This window comes from Octopus sinensis, linkage group LG8 (assembly GCF_006345805.1).
Source record: "Octopus sinensis linkage group LG8, ASM634580v1, whole genome shotgun sequence".
NCBI classification, from domain to species: Eukaryota; Metazoa; Mollusca; class Cephalopoda; order Octopoda; family Octopodidae; genus Octopus; species Octopus sinensis.
In genome coordinates this window covers 31,353,730-31,371,200 of record NC_043004.1, presented here as the reverse complement: position 1 = coordinate 31,371,200, position 17,471 = coordinate 31,353,730, and the positions used below count along the sequence as shown (strand labels likewise).

Genomic DNA, 17,471 nt, shown 5'->3' with positions numbered 1-17,471 from the left:
GAATAAACTTAGTAATTCACTGACTGAATCTGTATCAATCAAAATATTAATTCAAAACATAATTGACGATTAACTATCGCTTTTACAAATATCGTACTTATTTTCAAGGTTTACATAAATTACTTCTCAGCTATTTGGAAGAGGGAAAACTTATTTTATAATTATATTGTATTGTTACATAGCTATGTTTTATAACTTTTGCTTTAAGAGGACTCTTTTAAGTTTCTCAAAAGTTAAGGTGACCACTCAGTGACACTTAAAGATTGTTACTGTCAGCTTCTTTGGTAGTTATAACTAACTAGTTATTACATACAGAGACAACCATTAGTATTCCCAGTAGCTTTACATTGCTATTAAGAATTCATTGATAGTTAAAACACCTCCTTTATATTGTAAAGAGGTACCAAAGATGAAAAATAAACAGTACCTCTTTACAATATAAAGGAGGTGTTTTAACTATCAATGAATTCTTAATAGCAATGTAAAGCTACTGGGAATACTAATGGTTGCCTCTGTATGTAATATAAAAGGGTTCTATTTGGATTCTGGGAAGAAAAAAAAACTTAATGCATTGTTGAGGGGACAGTTTAGTCTTATTGTAACTGATGTCTCTAGTGTTTGTGGTATGGTAAAATGTATCCAAAAAGGGAGAAATGACCAGATGTGAACCCTGCTACCATTGAAATCTACAGACAGGCAGAAGTGGATAGTGAGGGGGTTTGTGATATGTCCAAACTGTATTTTACACAATCCATCACTGCATATTGCAGAGTTCAGTATAGTTCACATTAGGGTAGAGATATAGTATAACTGGGAAAAACTGGAAAAAAAACCAGATCATTTCTAGCTGTTCAGTCAAGTACCCACATACAAGAAGACTGCTCCTTCAGAAGTGACCTAGGTTTATATAACAGCAGTAGTGGAGGCCCAATGGCCCAATGGTTAGGGCAGTGGACTCATGGTCGGAGGATCGCGGTTTCGATTCCCAGACTGGGCGTTGTGAGTGTTTATTGAGCGAAAACACCTAAAGCTCCACGAGGCTCCGGCAGAGGGTGGTGGTGACCCCTGTTGTACTCTTTCGCTCCAACCTTCTCTCACTCTTTCTTCCTGTTTCTTGTCCCCAACTTCCTATGCAACTGCTGAGCCTGAATGCGCATTCATCCATCCGTCAATGCTCTCGGTGTCGGGGGTTGACCTGCTTTCTCTTCTGTGGGTCTTACGAATAGCAAAGGACCACGTTTCGGACTTCTCCCACTACAGAGGCGCGATCTTGTGAGCTCTGGGACGAAGACCGCTTCGCTCAACAAACAAACAAATAAACAGCAGCAGCAGCTACCACCCTCACCACCTATAATATATATTTTCAATGATGTTTTAAACAGTGTGTAAAGTGAGTGGCCAAAAGTAAGTAAGTGGATCTAATTAGTTAAAATATCAGTGAGTATTGATGTAGTTAAGTACAAGGCTAGTTATTATTATAGAAAACATGTTTATTGTGCATGTCCAAAACTTTACAACCACCATGGTTAATTTAGGTGTAAAGAAAGGAAGGTCCAGGGTGATTGTTGGGGTAATAGAACATACTTAGATGTATGTAGTGTATAATAAGTTAGATGGTGAGGAGCTTTGTCATCTAACCTCTTATGGACAAAGAACAAGGGTACAAATTTTTCTGGGTAGGCAGCAGTAACAGTGCCCCACTCTCTGCCAATAGTATGTTCATATTATTAGGTTGTTCCAAAAATAATGGCCGCTCTAAGTGTTATGTTTTGAAATGCAATTTTATCATAGTATTTTAATTATATTTTAGGTGAATTTTGACATACTTAATAATTGATGTATGCTTTTTAATAATTTTCTACTTATTTCAGACAGAAAACATTCTTGAAGTATAGGTGCCTTTAATTATGAACATGACAAAAAAAGGACCTTTGCTTACTTTTCTTGCAGGAGTTGAAGCTTGGGCTCAGTTCCTCCCAAACTGCTGTCAATATCAACAGAGCATGGGGAGAAGGGTCCAAAAGTGATTGCACAGTACGAAGGTGGTTTCAGAAATTTCATAGTGGTGACGAGAGCCTTGAAGATGAAGAAGGTAGAGGACGGTCATGCAGTCTTGACAATGAAAAATTGAAAGCAACTGTTGAACAAAACCCATGTCGAAGTGTCAGAGAAATATCTCAAGCACTTGGTGTTGGTATTGCAATGGTCTCACGCAGTCTGCAGAAGATTGGTAAGATGAAAAAGCTTGAAAAATGGGTACTGCATGAGCTCAATGAAAATTAAAAAGTTTGGCATTTTGAAGTGTGCTTGATGCTCTTTCGGTGAAATGGCAATGATCCTTTTCTTGACCGAATAGTGACTTGTGATAAAAAGTAGATCCTTTATGATAACCATAAACAATCAGGTCAATGGCTTGATCGTGATGAGTCCCCCAAACATTTCCCAAAGCCAAAGTTGCATCAGCAAAAGATTATGATGACTGTCTAGTGGTCTGCAATTGGTGTTATCTATTACAGCTTTCTAGAAGCTAATCAGAGCATTACAACAGAGGTTTACTGCAATCAACTCACTGAAATGCATGCTCACTTGTGAAAAATGCGACCTGCATTGGTGAATCGGAATGGCCCAATTCTGCTCCATGATAATGCAAACTACATGTTGCAAGAATGACACTGCAGAAACTCACAGACTTGGGATACAATACTTTACCACATCCTCGATATTCTCCTAATTGTTCACTCACTGACTACCATCTTTTAAAGCATTTAAACAAGTTTTTAAATGATAAAACTTTCAGGTCTAAACCAGAGGTGGAATCAGTTTTAAAAGATTTCTTAGCATCAAAGCCAATAAGATTTTACCAACAAGGCATAAATAATCTTGCTGATTGATGGCAGAAATGCATAGATGTTCATGGCTCATACTTTGACTAATCAAAACATTTCTATTGTTAATTTTTCCAGAGTAAAATAGTGTTTTTGAAATTGGCCATTATTTTAGGAACAACCTAATACTAGTAGAGAAAGGGGTAGTTAAAGTAATCAAGTTGGAGTGTATGATAGAATAATTAAGCTTATACTAGTCTTGAATAGTACAACTTTTAACTTTGCATAAACTTCACAGTCTAAACTGATATATGAACAGAAGAACCAATTATATGAGACCATCATGTAGACTACCTCATAGACAAATGGCAATGACCTAATTATTATCATGGCTGGTGACTTCAATAGATAAGTTGGGCAGCATCCAAATGGATTCCATGGAGGCTATGGTTTTGATTCAAGGAGCATGTCACAGAGTACTGTGACACTATGACTCGACAATTTCCAACACTAACTTCAAGAAACCAGCCAGATACTTGGCCACCTACAAAGGTGAAACAAGTAGAGAGATTTCATTCACCAGAATAATTGAAATATAGATGGCTGCAAATACTGTCTTTCTCAAATGAAGAAAGTACTACCCAACTTTACAGTATTAACTACATAGACTCAGAGATACAAAGCAATTTGGCAGACAACTGGGAGTTCCTATGGAACAACATGCAGAGGGCTACAACAAACTGGATAAGTGGCTGAGGACTTGGGACAGTGACAAACACCACTCTCAAGATGATGCATTTCACAAAGTAAAAAACGACCATGGTGATTGCTGAAATTGTCCAACCACCCATGCAAACATGGCAAAATTTATGATGAAATTTAGATAGTAATGGAGGTGGGAATATATATTTGCATTTGGACTGTTTGTCTATTTTGTACCTATAAAATCTTCATTTGCTGTCTCCTTTCGTATCTTCAGCAGATTCTCAACTATTACTCACTCTCTTGTTCACTGCAAATTGTCACTTGTTTAATAAGGGCAACTTGAGATTTATTCATATACAAATCCTCCCTATGTAAATCCATACCTCATCAGCTCTCTGATAATGAAGAACAGCATTAGATCTGTTGGTATCCAATATATTTACTGACATCAGACTCTTGCCATCATTATCTAAACTCCCTGTCACTTAAGCTCTCCCTCACCAACAAACACCACTCTCACAATATTTCTGACCACCACCCCTCCCCTCTTTCTTCTCCCAAGTCATGCATTATTGAAATCCATCACACTCTCATATCTCTAATGATTTTCTCATCTATGCATCACTCTCTCACTCATTACCCTCAGCCGTTAATCTCTCCCATTTCACCTTCCTATCCCATGCTGTCACCTCTCTCTTCTTAGCTTCCATTCAGTCATCCCAGTCACTATGTTTCCTCCTGCACACCCATCCCACCTTAATTTTCTTGAATCACTTTCTCTTCTATCATCTCTATTTAACTTTACCCAGAACAAATAGTGACAACACTAAGCATCAATGACCCCTTTTGTCTTGTGAAGTACAAGGCAACTTTCTTGATGCTAACACTCTAACAAGATGCACCCTGTACAATCTTGTCAAAGTGGTTGTAGAACATGCAGAGAAAATGTGGGGTTCAGTGGACGCTTTAATCTTGACCTGACAAGGACATGACAACCTTTCTAGCAATAATACCATGACAAAAACACCCAAGACACTGCATAAGTCATTATCATCATCATCATCATCGTTTAACGTCCACTTTCCATGCTGGCATGGGTTGAACGATTTGACTGAGGACTGGCGAACCAGATGGCTGCACCAGGCTCCAATCTGATCTGGCAGAGTTTCTACAGCTGGATGCCTTTTCTAACGCCAACCATTTTGAGAGCGTAGTGGGTGCTTTTATGTGGCACTGACACGAGGGCCAGTCAGATGGTACTGGCAACGGCCATGCCCAAGTGGTGTTTTTTATGTGCCACCTGCACAGGAGCCAGTCCGGCAGCACTGGTAATGACCTCGCTTGAATGTTTTTCATATGCCACCAGCACAAGTGCCAGTAAGGCGACGCTAGTAACGATCATGTTTGAATGGTACTTTTTATGTGCCAATGGCACGGAAACCAGTCAGCTGCTCTGTCAGCGATCATGCTCAGATGGTTCTCTCAGTGCTCCACTGGCACAGGTGCCAGTCATCAAATTTGTGAATTTGATTTGATTTTGATTTCACTTGCCTCAACAGGTCTTCACCAGCAGAGTTTAGTGTCCAATGAAGGAAAGGTACACATAAGTGGATATATTAAGTCATATGTTTATATGCATATATGTATATATGAGTGTGTGTGTGTAGTTTTGAGACTTTTTTTTATGAGAAGCAGTTATACCTGTCCTAGATTATTGTAATTTTAGTATAGCATTACTATACATCTAATAAGCTGACCAGCCAACTTTTGTTATTCCAGATTGAAGGAGATGGCTGTAACAGCACTTCGAACACACTCTACCAAACACTGCTTGTCATAACTGACTAGTTTGCAGAATGCTGTTGAGGTGTGAAGACAATTTGGAAGCTTGCAATTAAGTGGGGTGTTAAACTGGGCAAAAACACTACAGAAACTTATGAAATGCTCCTGAATACTTATGGATTAACCTGTATGAGCTGAGCATCTGTTTTATGCTGACACAGGAGGTTGAAAGACTGTAGAGAGGAGGTAAGAAGAGGGGTGTGGGAGAGTGAGGGACATCAGAACTGGTGGAGAAAATTTGCAATTTTCAGGATGCTATCTATAAAGACATGCTATCTATAAAGACAATAAGCATACAGTTTGGAGTTGGTGTGGCAATTATTCATGAAAATCTGAACAACCACAAAATTTGTGCAAAGTTTTGTTCCCAGGGTGCTCAGAAATGAACAGACAGAAAGATGGGTTGGGCTCATTTCCTCCAATCCAAGAGCACTTGAGTCTCTGGTGTTTTGTGATGAAAGAGGGATCTACTGTAATGATCCAGAGTGCCCAATAAAAACATCCCAACTCCCCTAGACCCAAGAAGGGCAGGTAGAGCAAGTCTACCAGGAAGCTCAGGATAATCTCCTCTTTTGATAGCAAAGACATCATCTACATTCATTGGGTTCCCTCTGGCCAAAAGGTCAACAAAAAGTACTTTGTGGAAGTTTTGAGGGGGAAGAGATTTCAATGCAACAGGCTAGAGCTTTTAGACTGGAGTCAGTGGCACCTGCACCAGGATCAGGACAATGCACTAGTCCACAATTCTATCCTGGTTACCAACTACAGACGAGTATCAAAACTGTCCCTCACTCTCCCTACAATTCAGGCCTTGCTCACTGTGACTTTTGGTTGTCCCTAAACTGAAGAACCTCAGGGACAGTCATTTGGAAGATGTTAAGATGAAGGAGGCTGTGACAAGAGTCCTGGACACTTTCACTTTGGAAGACTTCCATGGGGTTTTCAGTGGCTGGAGCACTCCAACAAGTGCATAGAAGTCAGAGGATCTTATTTTGAAGGAGATTAGAGTTTTGTACTGTTTTGAAATTAATGTCCCCTGAAAAAGTTTCAAAACATCTGGAATGCACCTAGTATGTTGTGTGCCAGCATGAAAGATAAAAGTTTAAAGGCTCCTGGATTGTCTTCATGTTACCAAGCCCTTTTAGTGTTCTCTTAAATGCAGGGATATGGTATGGTTATTCAAAAACAGGGACACACACAGTATTTGTATTGCATTGATGATCGCTGTAGGTCAAAGTCATGATTAAGAACGTAAAGGCTGAGAAAACTGCTGGACTATGAGGGATAGTTCCTGAGATGTTTAATATATCTAGTGCTTTGAGCAAAGTATCATACTAAATGGCTAATGTAGCAGTATCATTGTCAATTGCTACATAAGTAAAAGCTGCTTGAGAAAGAAGCGACTACAGAGGTGTCAAATTGATGGACCACGTAATAGAAAAAGTTGTTGCACAACAGGTGAGAAAGAAAATTAACATCGATGAGATGTGGTTTGGCTTTTTGTTAGTATGCTTGAACCTGGAGAGGGTCACTAACAGAGTTTCACATACTGTAGTTTGGTTGTTACTAAGGAAACTAATAGGAGAATGTTTTTTTTACGACTGTACAAACCAAGTACAACAGTGCCATCAGCAAGGAAAAGTTAGTAATGAGTTCAGTGACAAATTAAATGAGCAGGGAGAGGTAAACTAGGATTTAGTCCTCATTCCCCTACTGTTTATTACAGCCCTCCAATAAAGCCCACAGAGTTTAAGTCTGGTTACCATAAAGAACTCATGAATGGTGGTGATCTATTCTTATAGATGAATCTAAAGCAGATTTGGAGGAAAAATTCTAGACATGGGAGCAAAACCTAGAATCAAGAGGACAGGGAAATACTCGTTTGATATGTAGAAAAGAGACAGGTAAATTTCCAGATGGTGGGCCCAGTATAAACTTTGAATGCAGAAGAGGCTTTGTATGAGATAGTAGCATGGGAACAATGAGAGTACTCAAGAAACATTCATTGAAATACTTGGAAGCTTCCCTTGAAATTGTTGCTAGTTTTTCTTAGCTAGATGATGCAATTAGTGTAGATGTAGAAGTTTGGAAAGCAGAATAAGAATGGGCTGTAAGAAGTCCAGGGAGCTATTACTTTCATTGGTAACAAAGTGTTTCCCCCTCTTAGGGTGAAGGACAAATTTTATGATGTTTTTTGTATGAAGTGTGAAACTGTACCATAGTGAGACATGTCTTGCAAACAACTTGCACATGCAAGTGCTACCAGTTATATCGGAAGCTAGCAAGTGTATGGGGTCATCAGGAGAGAATGCGCGCCGTTTCGGGGCCTACCTCTCGACGGCATCAATGCGCACCGGCCCCCCTCACTGATATGATGCCCCGCTTGCTAGATCAGCTGGTTATGAAGAACTCAATATACTTCTAGCCATCGCTCATCGTTTCTTTTTAACCAAATCCAGTGGCTAGCCTTCTCCACTGTAGATTGGATATCAGTCATGGTGGTATTGACTTTACGATGAGTTAGGCCTAACGATAACAACAGTCGTCTCACGCTGTGTCCTACAAACCCTCTACATCCGACTTCGATAGGAAAATGTTCCGCTTTCCAGCCTGCGTCTTCACATTCCTCGAGGAGGTTTTCTTAGCTGTACAAGATTTGAGATGGCCAGAGAGTTTGGGATATGTAATGTTAAGATGTATGAATACCCGTAAACAATTGAACTGGATATAAGAGAAAACAGATGTAGTGTCAGTAATGTAAAGAAGTGTGAAGTACTCAAAGTAGAAGGAAACTTAAGACATAAGTTGATGACTGGTCTCAAGACGATGAGCCTCATAAAGGAGACCAAGGATCACAACAAATGGTGTTGTGTTGGAAAAAAGACCTGCTAATGTGTGCTGGTATAGCAAAATGGATGTTAGAATGGTGGAAGTTGAGATTTAGATCTGTCTATATCGAACACTACCAAAACCTTTTTATCATACTACATTTTCCTCATCATGCTACCTGCATATTGAAGGACACCATAGGATCTATTTGTATTCAGACTCTACTATCATCAATCAGCCTTCTTTAGTACTAGCAATCTCTATGACTTTCCCTTACAACACACACTGACGTCCATCACTTACTCCCTACTTTACCATTCCAAATCTTTATGGTTAACCATCACTTTCTCACATTATTACTTTCATTACCCATTACTGACAAACCTCACTTCCAGTACTTCCTCTTCAATCACCCTCGCCTCCTCTCTCTCTCTCCCACAACCACAACACTCATTTTTTTTTTCTATTCTTTCCCCTTACTATTACTATCTCCTCTGTCAACCTCGCATCTCTACCTCTGTTTATCCTATCATAATCTCTCTTCCTATAAATCTTTTGCCTTGGTTCTCTCCTTCCTCACCCACTCTCCTGTTCACCTCCGCCCAGGTCATGTTGCCATCAGCAAAGACGAATTCTTAACCACATAACCATACCTGCACATAAACAACTATAGCTTCTCTTTGAATTATTGATGATGTTTATAGCTCGAGACTAGTCATGGTCCAGTAGACTCATTATCAAAAGCATTGCAGCCATAACCATATTACCCTAACAGAACATCCAACACTACATTATCCCGTGTGTCTTTTCGGCAGTCGGAAAGTGAGCAGAAAGAAGTCCCTCAAATAAACAAGTATGCATATTTTTCGACGAAGGATGTAAACATCAGCGCGAAACCCCGAAAAGCCGGTGCTTTACGAACAAAGTCCCTTGTCAATATTGCTGCCAAAGATGTCGAGAACCAGCGATTGCTTCAAATACCTGCAACAACTAACAATCCCATTGTTAAAAGATTGAATAAATATAAGATAAAGGTAATCCTTTGGTATACGTACCGTAAATACCGGAAGTGGCTCTGTTTACATTTATGAAGATAACAGAAACCCTTTTCTCCCACTCTTAACCCTAACCCCCCATTTATATATATAAAAAAACACTTTCTTGAAATGTATCCGGTACTTCCGGTACGCATACCGAAGTTACGCCAAAATAAACATAAAAATGAATATCATAAGCGAAAATTGTTGTTGTTTAATCCCCAGGCCAGCTCGAACTGAGCAGAATTGCGATTAAAGGAATTCTCGTCATTATTCTGCCCCCCCCCCTACAGATAAAGTGTATCTAGGACTACAGTCTCTTATGTGTTTTGCCGTCTTTGTATGATAACTAGCTGGCAGGATGTGATTTGGGAATATTTGAGTGCGATTTCTGTAACTCGAATATCTACATAAAGGCATCCTTGAAAGAGTTACTCATACATGAAATTAATTTTAAAAAGTGAATAAATTTTCATAAGAGCTTTCCCTATACTTGATGAAAAGTGATGGTCAAATACTTAAATCCTTCCTGCTAATTCAACGTATTGAACAGGATTAAAAGCTCACCAGCATCATAATTATAACTTCCGAGTTTTTGTGTAAATTGATTGGTAAAACCTTAAATGACCACAAAAGCAGAATTAAACAGCTATAAATTTATAGTATAAAAGAGTTATGAAGAGTTAAGGAAAAACTTTTGATGCATAAAATTAATACGTTTAACTAGTATAGAAAAAATATCGCCAAACTCGCCCAGAAAATCATTAATGATTAAAAAGTACCAATTATTAAATATATATATATATATATATATATATATATGTTATACAGATAATTCAAATAAGTGAATTTGAAACGACTATATTTACAAATAAATTCCGGGTTTAAATGAGAAACTTTAAGAGACCCGCCTCCTTAAATAGACGTAGTTTGTTTGAATTGTGAAGGCGAAAGAATACCGACATAATAGAGATTAAAGTAGAATAGATGGGGAAGCGGGATATAAAACATGAAAACAATAGTAACATTATATCTATTGTTATATAAAATAACCATAACAATAATTTGGTAAAATAATGTAAGTTCATTGAAGAGAGGTTTGTGATAGTCTAAAATTGAGGAATCCTGTTTGTCAGGACACCATTGTCAAACGTGAAGCACCACAGACAAAATGCAACAAGTGAGATATTAAAAAGGATTTTAATTAATGAATACAGGTTATCATTTCTTTCTTTTTGATGAACAATAATTAGGAACCTAGTATCATCACCATAAACAAATATATAACGGGTCTGATGTTTTGTTTGTTAAACGTGAGAAAACGTAAAAGCAAATCTGACAAATGGAAGGTTGACAAAGTTTTGTTTCCACGTAGCAGTTGAAGATAAAGTAAACAACATATATATTTTATTAACAGAGTGTCTAGGATCATAGCGTCTACTTCTTTTTTAAAGACAGTAAGATGTGATTTAAGTGGAATTTAGCTTTTGTTTCTAAGAGATCGAGTGACGACACAGGTTTACTCTCGATGACACGAGCCGCTTTTTTTTGGACACAGATGTATTCTGATTTTTTAGAGTATTACCAAATGTAACTTAAATAAACACAATACAAACAGTTATGATTGCTAATTACAAATATACATATTAATTTGTATTTTAAATTCTAGTTGTGTTGCCTGTATTTAGTGTGGGAGGATCCCAACACCAAACCATTGCCCGTTAAAAACAATCCAACATTTGTACACAGGACATAAACTTAAATAAAATACAGAATCTAGTAACACGCATATAAATTATCAAAATATTTATTGCACTCATATTTTTTTCTTTCTTTTATATAAAGTTTGGTTTGAGAGATTTGAGAAAGTATCAGGGAAAATAATTTCTTAAAAGAAATGAATTTAAGGTGTAAGATTACATGAATAATTTCATATATATATATAGATAAAACTTTTAGGTGATTATAGAAATATGACTAAAATAAATGGATTTTCCTTCACTGTTTCATAAACCACTGGATCTATTTTCGTTGAAATGAAAACTAAATTAAAAATTTGATGTCAAGATATCGAACTGATTTCTAAAGTTCATACGGTCCAGTCCTTATTACTACATGTTTTTATTTATATTATTTTCATACTAACTGGCACTGAATAACCATCAAATACATTTAAGACATTGTAACTAATGCAAACAGACAGGCAGACTTTTAAAGTAATTCTAACATTTTATATGCTAATAATAAGCTTTGGTCTAATTAATCTTTTGCTGTCGGTATATATACATATATATATATATATTATATATATATATATATATATATATATATATATATATATATATATAATATATATATATATATATATATCTTCTTACATTAAGATTTATTAACTCCATATGAATGGACCATGTGTTTAGTGTCGATTATTTATCTGCCATGATTTCTAAGGGACACACAGTTTATAAGTAGGTAATATTTTAGTAAACAATATGTAGAAGGAAGTTAAAAAGAAAAGCATGACGTGTATATTAGATTGAAAACGAAATATTTCAGGTGACAAACAATTATAAGTCAATTAAGTTTGATGTGAGACGAACCTGTGTTACGATTCCATGCTCTTCATCGGTATCATCACCACTTAAAGTACGCTTTAATTTATCCATTGTGTAAGAAAGGCTGTTAGGTAGATACTTGGGATTATGTAGTTATATATAATTATATAAATATTAAATTAGAAGAACGAACGGAACATATTAAAATGAGTAATGTATTGTTTTTTGAGACCGGCACAATTCCTGGAACAGTTGTAACTAAGGGGAATTAACTTAGTTTGACAGACTGTCTTTCCTTCCCGCTCCTTTTCTCTCTCTCTCTCTCTTTCACTTTTCACAGATTAATTTTAGTCAAATTAATCTCTGACCGATGAGATGGATACTTAGCTGGTCGTTCCCCCTTGCTAGAATTAACTGGCAAATCTCTCATATTACACACTATTGTTTTATAAAACTAAGGACACGTTAGATAATGAAGTCCTAAATGGTGAAGGTAGTGGTGGCGGATCTCTGTCGTTCGACGATCAGGATTCAGTTGTTCCATTAAGTTAATTATTTGTTCCTTAGTTAATGTTAAGTTTATTGTCTTTACAGTGTTTACCGTTTTACAAAATTAAATTAGAAAACTGAACAAAACAGAGAGCACAATTGAAAAAATTAAAAGAAAAAGAAAAAAAACAAACCAAAGTTCACCATCTTGGGTGGAAAAGTTGGGGGGCGTTGCGAAACCTCTTTAATGGCTATTGGGGCACGTCAGCATGCAGCGTTGCCAAGTGCCCTCACAAGCCTCACCAGTTACTTCTGCAAGGGAAGATGCCGGTGAAGACAGGAATCTTGCAGGTAGTGGTCCTACCCCGCCGAACATCTTGAACGCCACAGGATGGAAAATGTAGTTGGCTGACAGATTATGGTATTTCAGGATTTTATTCTGTGGATCTTGCTCTGACTGCAGCATCCAGGATGTGAGAAGAAGCAAAGGAGTCGCCAACTGTGACATCCCAGACAAAGCATCTGCCTTGCGATCTGGACAGTCCAGATGGTTCCTAGATGGAGTGGATGTTTGCCTGGGCCAAGCTCCTCTTGAGTATTAAGTTCAACTCCATATGACATAAATGATCAGCATTCAGGTGGCAGGAAAGACCATGGAGGCCAGTGGAATTGAGGAGCCTTCCTCAATGACAGATCAAACCTGTGCATACGTCAACTCCCACTCTGAGGGCAATAGAATCATGAAGTTTGTCCAAGCTGAGTAGGTCACCAACATTAGCCACTGGGATGGCATCAATCCACTCACCTGAGTATTTGGTGCTAGCAGACCAAGTAGCACTTTGAAAACTGGTCTGACTGGATGAAGAGAGAGTTGAAGGTAGCCTTTGAAATAATGTTCCAAGCTCTCTGACTCTGACAGTCCTTCTCCTTCCCAGGAACAGACAAGCCCTATTCCTTCCAGTGTTGGAAAGCTTCATGCAATTCCCTGTTGGAACTGGTTCATGTTGGAGAGGAGAGGGTGGAGCAGGTGTAAGTGGAGGAAAGGAAGCAGGGGGGAGAGGGGAATGAACACTTATGACGACCAAGACCTCCAAATCGCTTGGACAATGCAGCCTGGTCGTGGGATGTTGGAGAGAGTCTGACATTGACTAAGCATTCAAGTCTCTCAAAAGATTAGGTTGTTGAAGTGTTGGAGGCATGAAGGGAATCAGTAAGATGAGCTGACTCTACAAAATTTACAATTTAAAAGAGAAACGAATTATGGACGCAAATAATGATGTCATAGAAAGATGTTTGTCCCCAGTATGGAAACATTGCTGATTCTCAGCTATTTCCTCAGTAAATGGCTTATCTTAGAGAATATCTTCAAAATCTCCAACAGCAATTCCTATTTCTATGCAGCCATTATTTCCATTTTCAATGTTCACATTATCCTAGCGTTGTTTGTCTATTCGGCCTGGAAAGAAGGAGCCAAGACTGTTTATACTTTCAAATGAGATTGAAGAACAAAATAAACTGACATGATGAGATTTCAGAAACCAAATTTATTTAAGAAAAAAAAAAGACAGTGAAAGAATAACACGAAAAAAGATGTGTGGTGACAGGTGCGATTAAATAATGAACAATGTTCGATTGGTAAGTAAAGCCAACAGCTACTGAACAACGGACTCTCATGGATGAATTATATGACCTGACTTGAACTTTTTCTTTTAACCCCACTTATAATTTGTCCCTGGATTGTGTATACTTTGAGGGCAGCTGTTATAAGCCAGCTAATTTTCTTTTTATCTCTTATTTATATTACTTGTCTGTTTAAAAACTTGAGAGAATATTTTCGTATCCATTCCTGATACCTGATACAGTTGAAGGCTGGACTAATTTTTAAAACGTTAGATCTTTGCTTGTTTTCAATTTCTATACTTTACAGCAACATAGTAGAGTTTATCACTGTATTACCATGTTTTGTAAAGGAAGTAAAAACAACAAACGGCCTTGTGCCTAGTATAAAAAAAAATTTCTGCATATTGTTATTGAGAGTATAGTCTGCTGTGGGCATGGTGCAAGATACACCTTACTTTAGTTCACCACAAAGAAAAAAAAAGAACCTTCGTGGCTGTAGGACAAGAAGCTCAACGGTAGAAGCGCAATTCAAAATGGCCAACATAGCAAAGGAAATCTCCACAAAAACCTTACGAAATGAAGAAATAATTCTGCTTCCCACATACCTCGGTTGCAGAATAGCCAAAATTACTGTGGATGAGATTCTGGCCGGTTACGAGGCTATGTGGGTAGCAGTGGTTGTCATCTTCAACGATTTTGCAATTGAAAAAGCATGAAGCCATCAACTGGAAAGGCCAGACCCTAGGGATGGTTGTGTAAGCATCAAATAAAATTCTAGAAAAATTGCCCGATAGGGTGTTTGTAGGGGATGGGGCTAACAATGAGAATAGCTGTTGAGGGACGTGGGCCCCATTACCTCAGATGTGGCGAAAAGGGCCACATTTACTCGAAGTGTGAGAAAAAAAAAATCAATGAAACCCTTCCCAAAAGGCTACGAAAGTGGTCAAAGGAAAAAGTGAAAAGCAAGACAATGCAGCACAAACAAGAGAGGGTGTAACCGTAGAGAGTGCAAAAGAAAAAAACCAGAAAAATGACTAAATGGAATTTACTACAGTGTCACACAAAAGAAACAAAGTCCAAGTCCGAGACTCACCTCGCCAAACAAAAAAATCCATAAAACACACAGCAACACACAAAACAAAATTCCCCAAACCAACCCCACAGTGAAACCTTTCACCAAACTCCTCCCCAAAACCCAAGAAAAAATTGTTTCCCTCTTCGAAAAGAACACTGTGTACAACACAGTCATAAGGGTGCATCATAAGGCACGAGTTTTTAAAATAACAAAAGACACGCCCCCGAACATTAGACTTGCTAAAATGGACACAGGCCTATTTTTGGAGTTGAAGGAAAGGTATCCAGAAGATATCAAGGACGTCAGCTCTGAAATGGCAGAGAAAAAATTACTAATAAGCTCAGCGGCTACACCAATGAAAGAAAAGGATGGGGAGGTAGCCAAATTTGTGCAGCCCCTCCCCAAACTCCTACTGTAAGTTCTTCTTTTTTCCATTTTTTACCATGATGATTAAGTTAGGGAGTATGAACTGGGGTCAAAATGGAAACAAGCTTGTCTCCTGGATGACATCAGGTCACAAGATATAGATATGTGCATTGTAACTGAGTCTAAGATGAACGGACCAAAAACAATGGCTATGAGAAATTTATTTCTCCTAGCTGACGAGGAGGAGGGGGCATGGTGGTCTTATTCAGGAAGAACTTGGATGTACAGGTAAGTACAGTCTTACCTGGATGTGGTCATCCTGGATTTGTCTCATGCTAGTAAACAGTCCTTCAGGTTGGTAGCTGTCTGTGCTCCCAATGAGAGTAGACAGACTGGTTTTTTTCAAGACTTGGAGCACTTTTTAGTGACAAGAAAAATGATAGTTTTATTAGGAGACTTTAACACTATTCTCGATGCATGGGTGGATAGTGTTGGCTTGACCAATAGGAAGGGAAATCCTAGAATCAAGAGTCTGCTAGAGAGCTATAATCTAGTAGACCGTTACAGACTGGATGAGCTGCTCATCCCACAGTGGATGTGGAGTAATAACGACAGTGCACGCAGATCTTATGTGGATAGAGTATTTGTTAGAAATAGAGATAGGGATACGTTTAGTTGTCCACACTTTTGTTGTGTCCCTTACACAGATTTCAAATTTGTGATGTGTGAGGTGTTGGAAGTTTCTGGTGGAGAAGAGAGGTTTCTGGTATAGGTGGTGGGAGCAGGAATAGGTGAGCACATTGCGAGCAAGTGAAGCCACATGGCAACATGAGAAAGGATCAAACAACTTCACAAGAAAGACAAAATATATAGATTTTCAACCAGCCAAAAAACAACCTATCATCATCATTATCATCATCATCGTTTAACGTCCGCATGGAACAAAATAAAATTGTCCTGAAAAGAACAGATTGATGAGATGAAATATGCACATTTTCAGAACAGAGGCAGTAATTAATGAAAGCAGGGATATGAGATATAAATATTTTCATGGACAGAGACAGTATTGTTGAAAAGGGGAAAACAAAATATGAGGCAAACTTGAATTAATTATATTAAATTAAATTAAGACAGGTTAGTTCAAACAGGGTAGAAATACAAGTTGTGAATGAATAGAATGATGCAAACATTAAGGAAAAAAATCAACTTATCTGATCATTGCTGTTTGTCTAGCATGGTGGTATGTTATAGCCAGGACTTTTGTGTTTGAGAAACTGTGCAAAAGACCAAGGTACTTTTATAGAAATGACAGGAAGAAGAAAAGGTGGCCATGGTAGTATTGCGAGCAAGTGGCACACACACACACATACATGTTGTTAGGAAGAGTATGACATCAGGAAGGTCATCCAGCTGTAGAAACCATGTGAAAGCAGACATTGGAGCATGAAGCAGTCTTTGGACTTGTGAGATCATATCTAAAAGCACCAACAATAGTTCTGGGTAAACTATGTTTTGCATGTCTCCAGTGTTGGTAGAATAAATATACATGAGTGAGACCCTTCTTTGCCATGTTGTCATATATTGCAAGTATGCAAAACTTCCTTTGCTGGGAAAATTGGAAGAATGACACAATACGCATGCTCTCTTTATTTCCAATGAAACAGACCCCTGTTTTTAGAAACAAGAGTGATCCCTAGCGAGAAGATCACAATCAAATTGAAGTTTGGATTGTACACTTCGTGGGCAAGTTTTTGAGTTTTAATACTTTATCCACAATAATTTAAAGGTATGTTACAAATAACCTATTTTCACAACATAATTCTCTGTTAGTAAATGATTTTCTCACAACAATTTAAAGGTATGTTAGAGATGATTTATTTTAATAACATAATTTTCTATTAGTAAATGATTTTCTCTTATGCAAACACTTAACAATTTTGACTTTGAAGTATCTAAAAAATTATTTGGAAATTATAATGAGAAATGAATGGCAGAATTAGACTGCCTGTATTTTAAAACCCAAAATGAAGAAAAAAACATCAAAAAACAGTGGAAAGTTTTGGAATTAGATGGTAGTGGAGTGTGTGTGTGTATGTGTGGATACATGTACCCTTAATGTAGATCTCAG

The 17,471-nt window shown here is 37.8% G+C and overlaps 1 protein-coding gene across 4 annotated transcripts in view; it reads right to left on the bottom strand.

The window, feature by feature from the left end:
• LOC115215170 (vesicle transport protein SFT2B) overlaps window positions 1-12,104 on the bottom strand; it is a 62,920-nt gene extending 50,816 nt beyond the window's left edge. For 2 of the 4 annotated variants that reach the window (XM_029784346.2, XM_029784347.2), the window contains exon 1: window positions 11,839-12,104. In XM_029784346.2, coding sequence (XP_029640206.1) covers window positions 11,839-11,904 — 66 coding nt within the window. In that variant the 5' untranslated portion in view covers window positions 11,905-12,104. The remainder of the gene's footprint in view (window positions 1-11,838) is intronic. The other 2 variants (XM_029784348.2, XM_029784350.2) reach the window with 2 other exon arrangements.
• Between the last annotated feature and the right edge of the window lie 5,367 nt (window positions 12,105-17,471).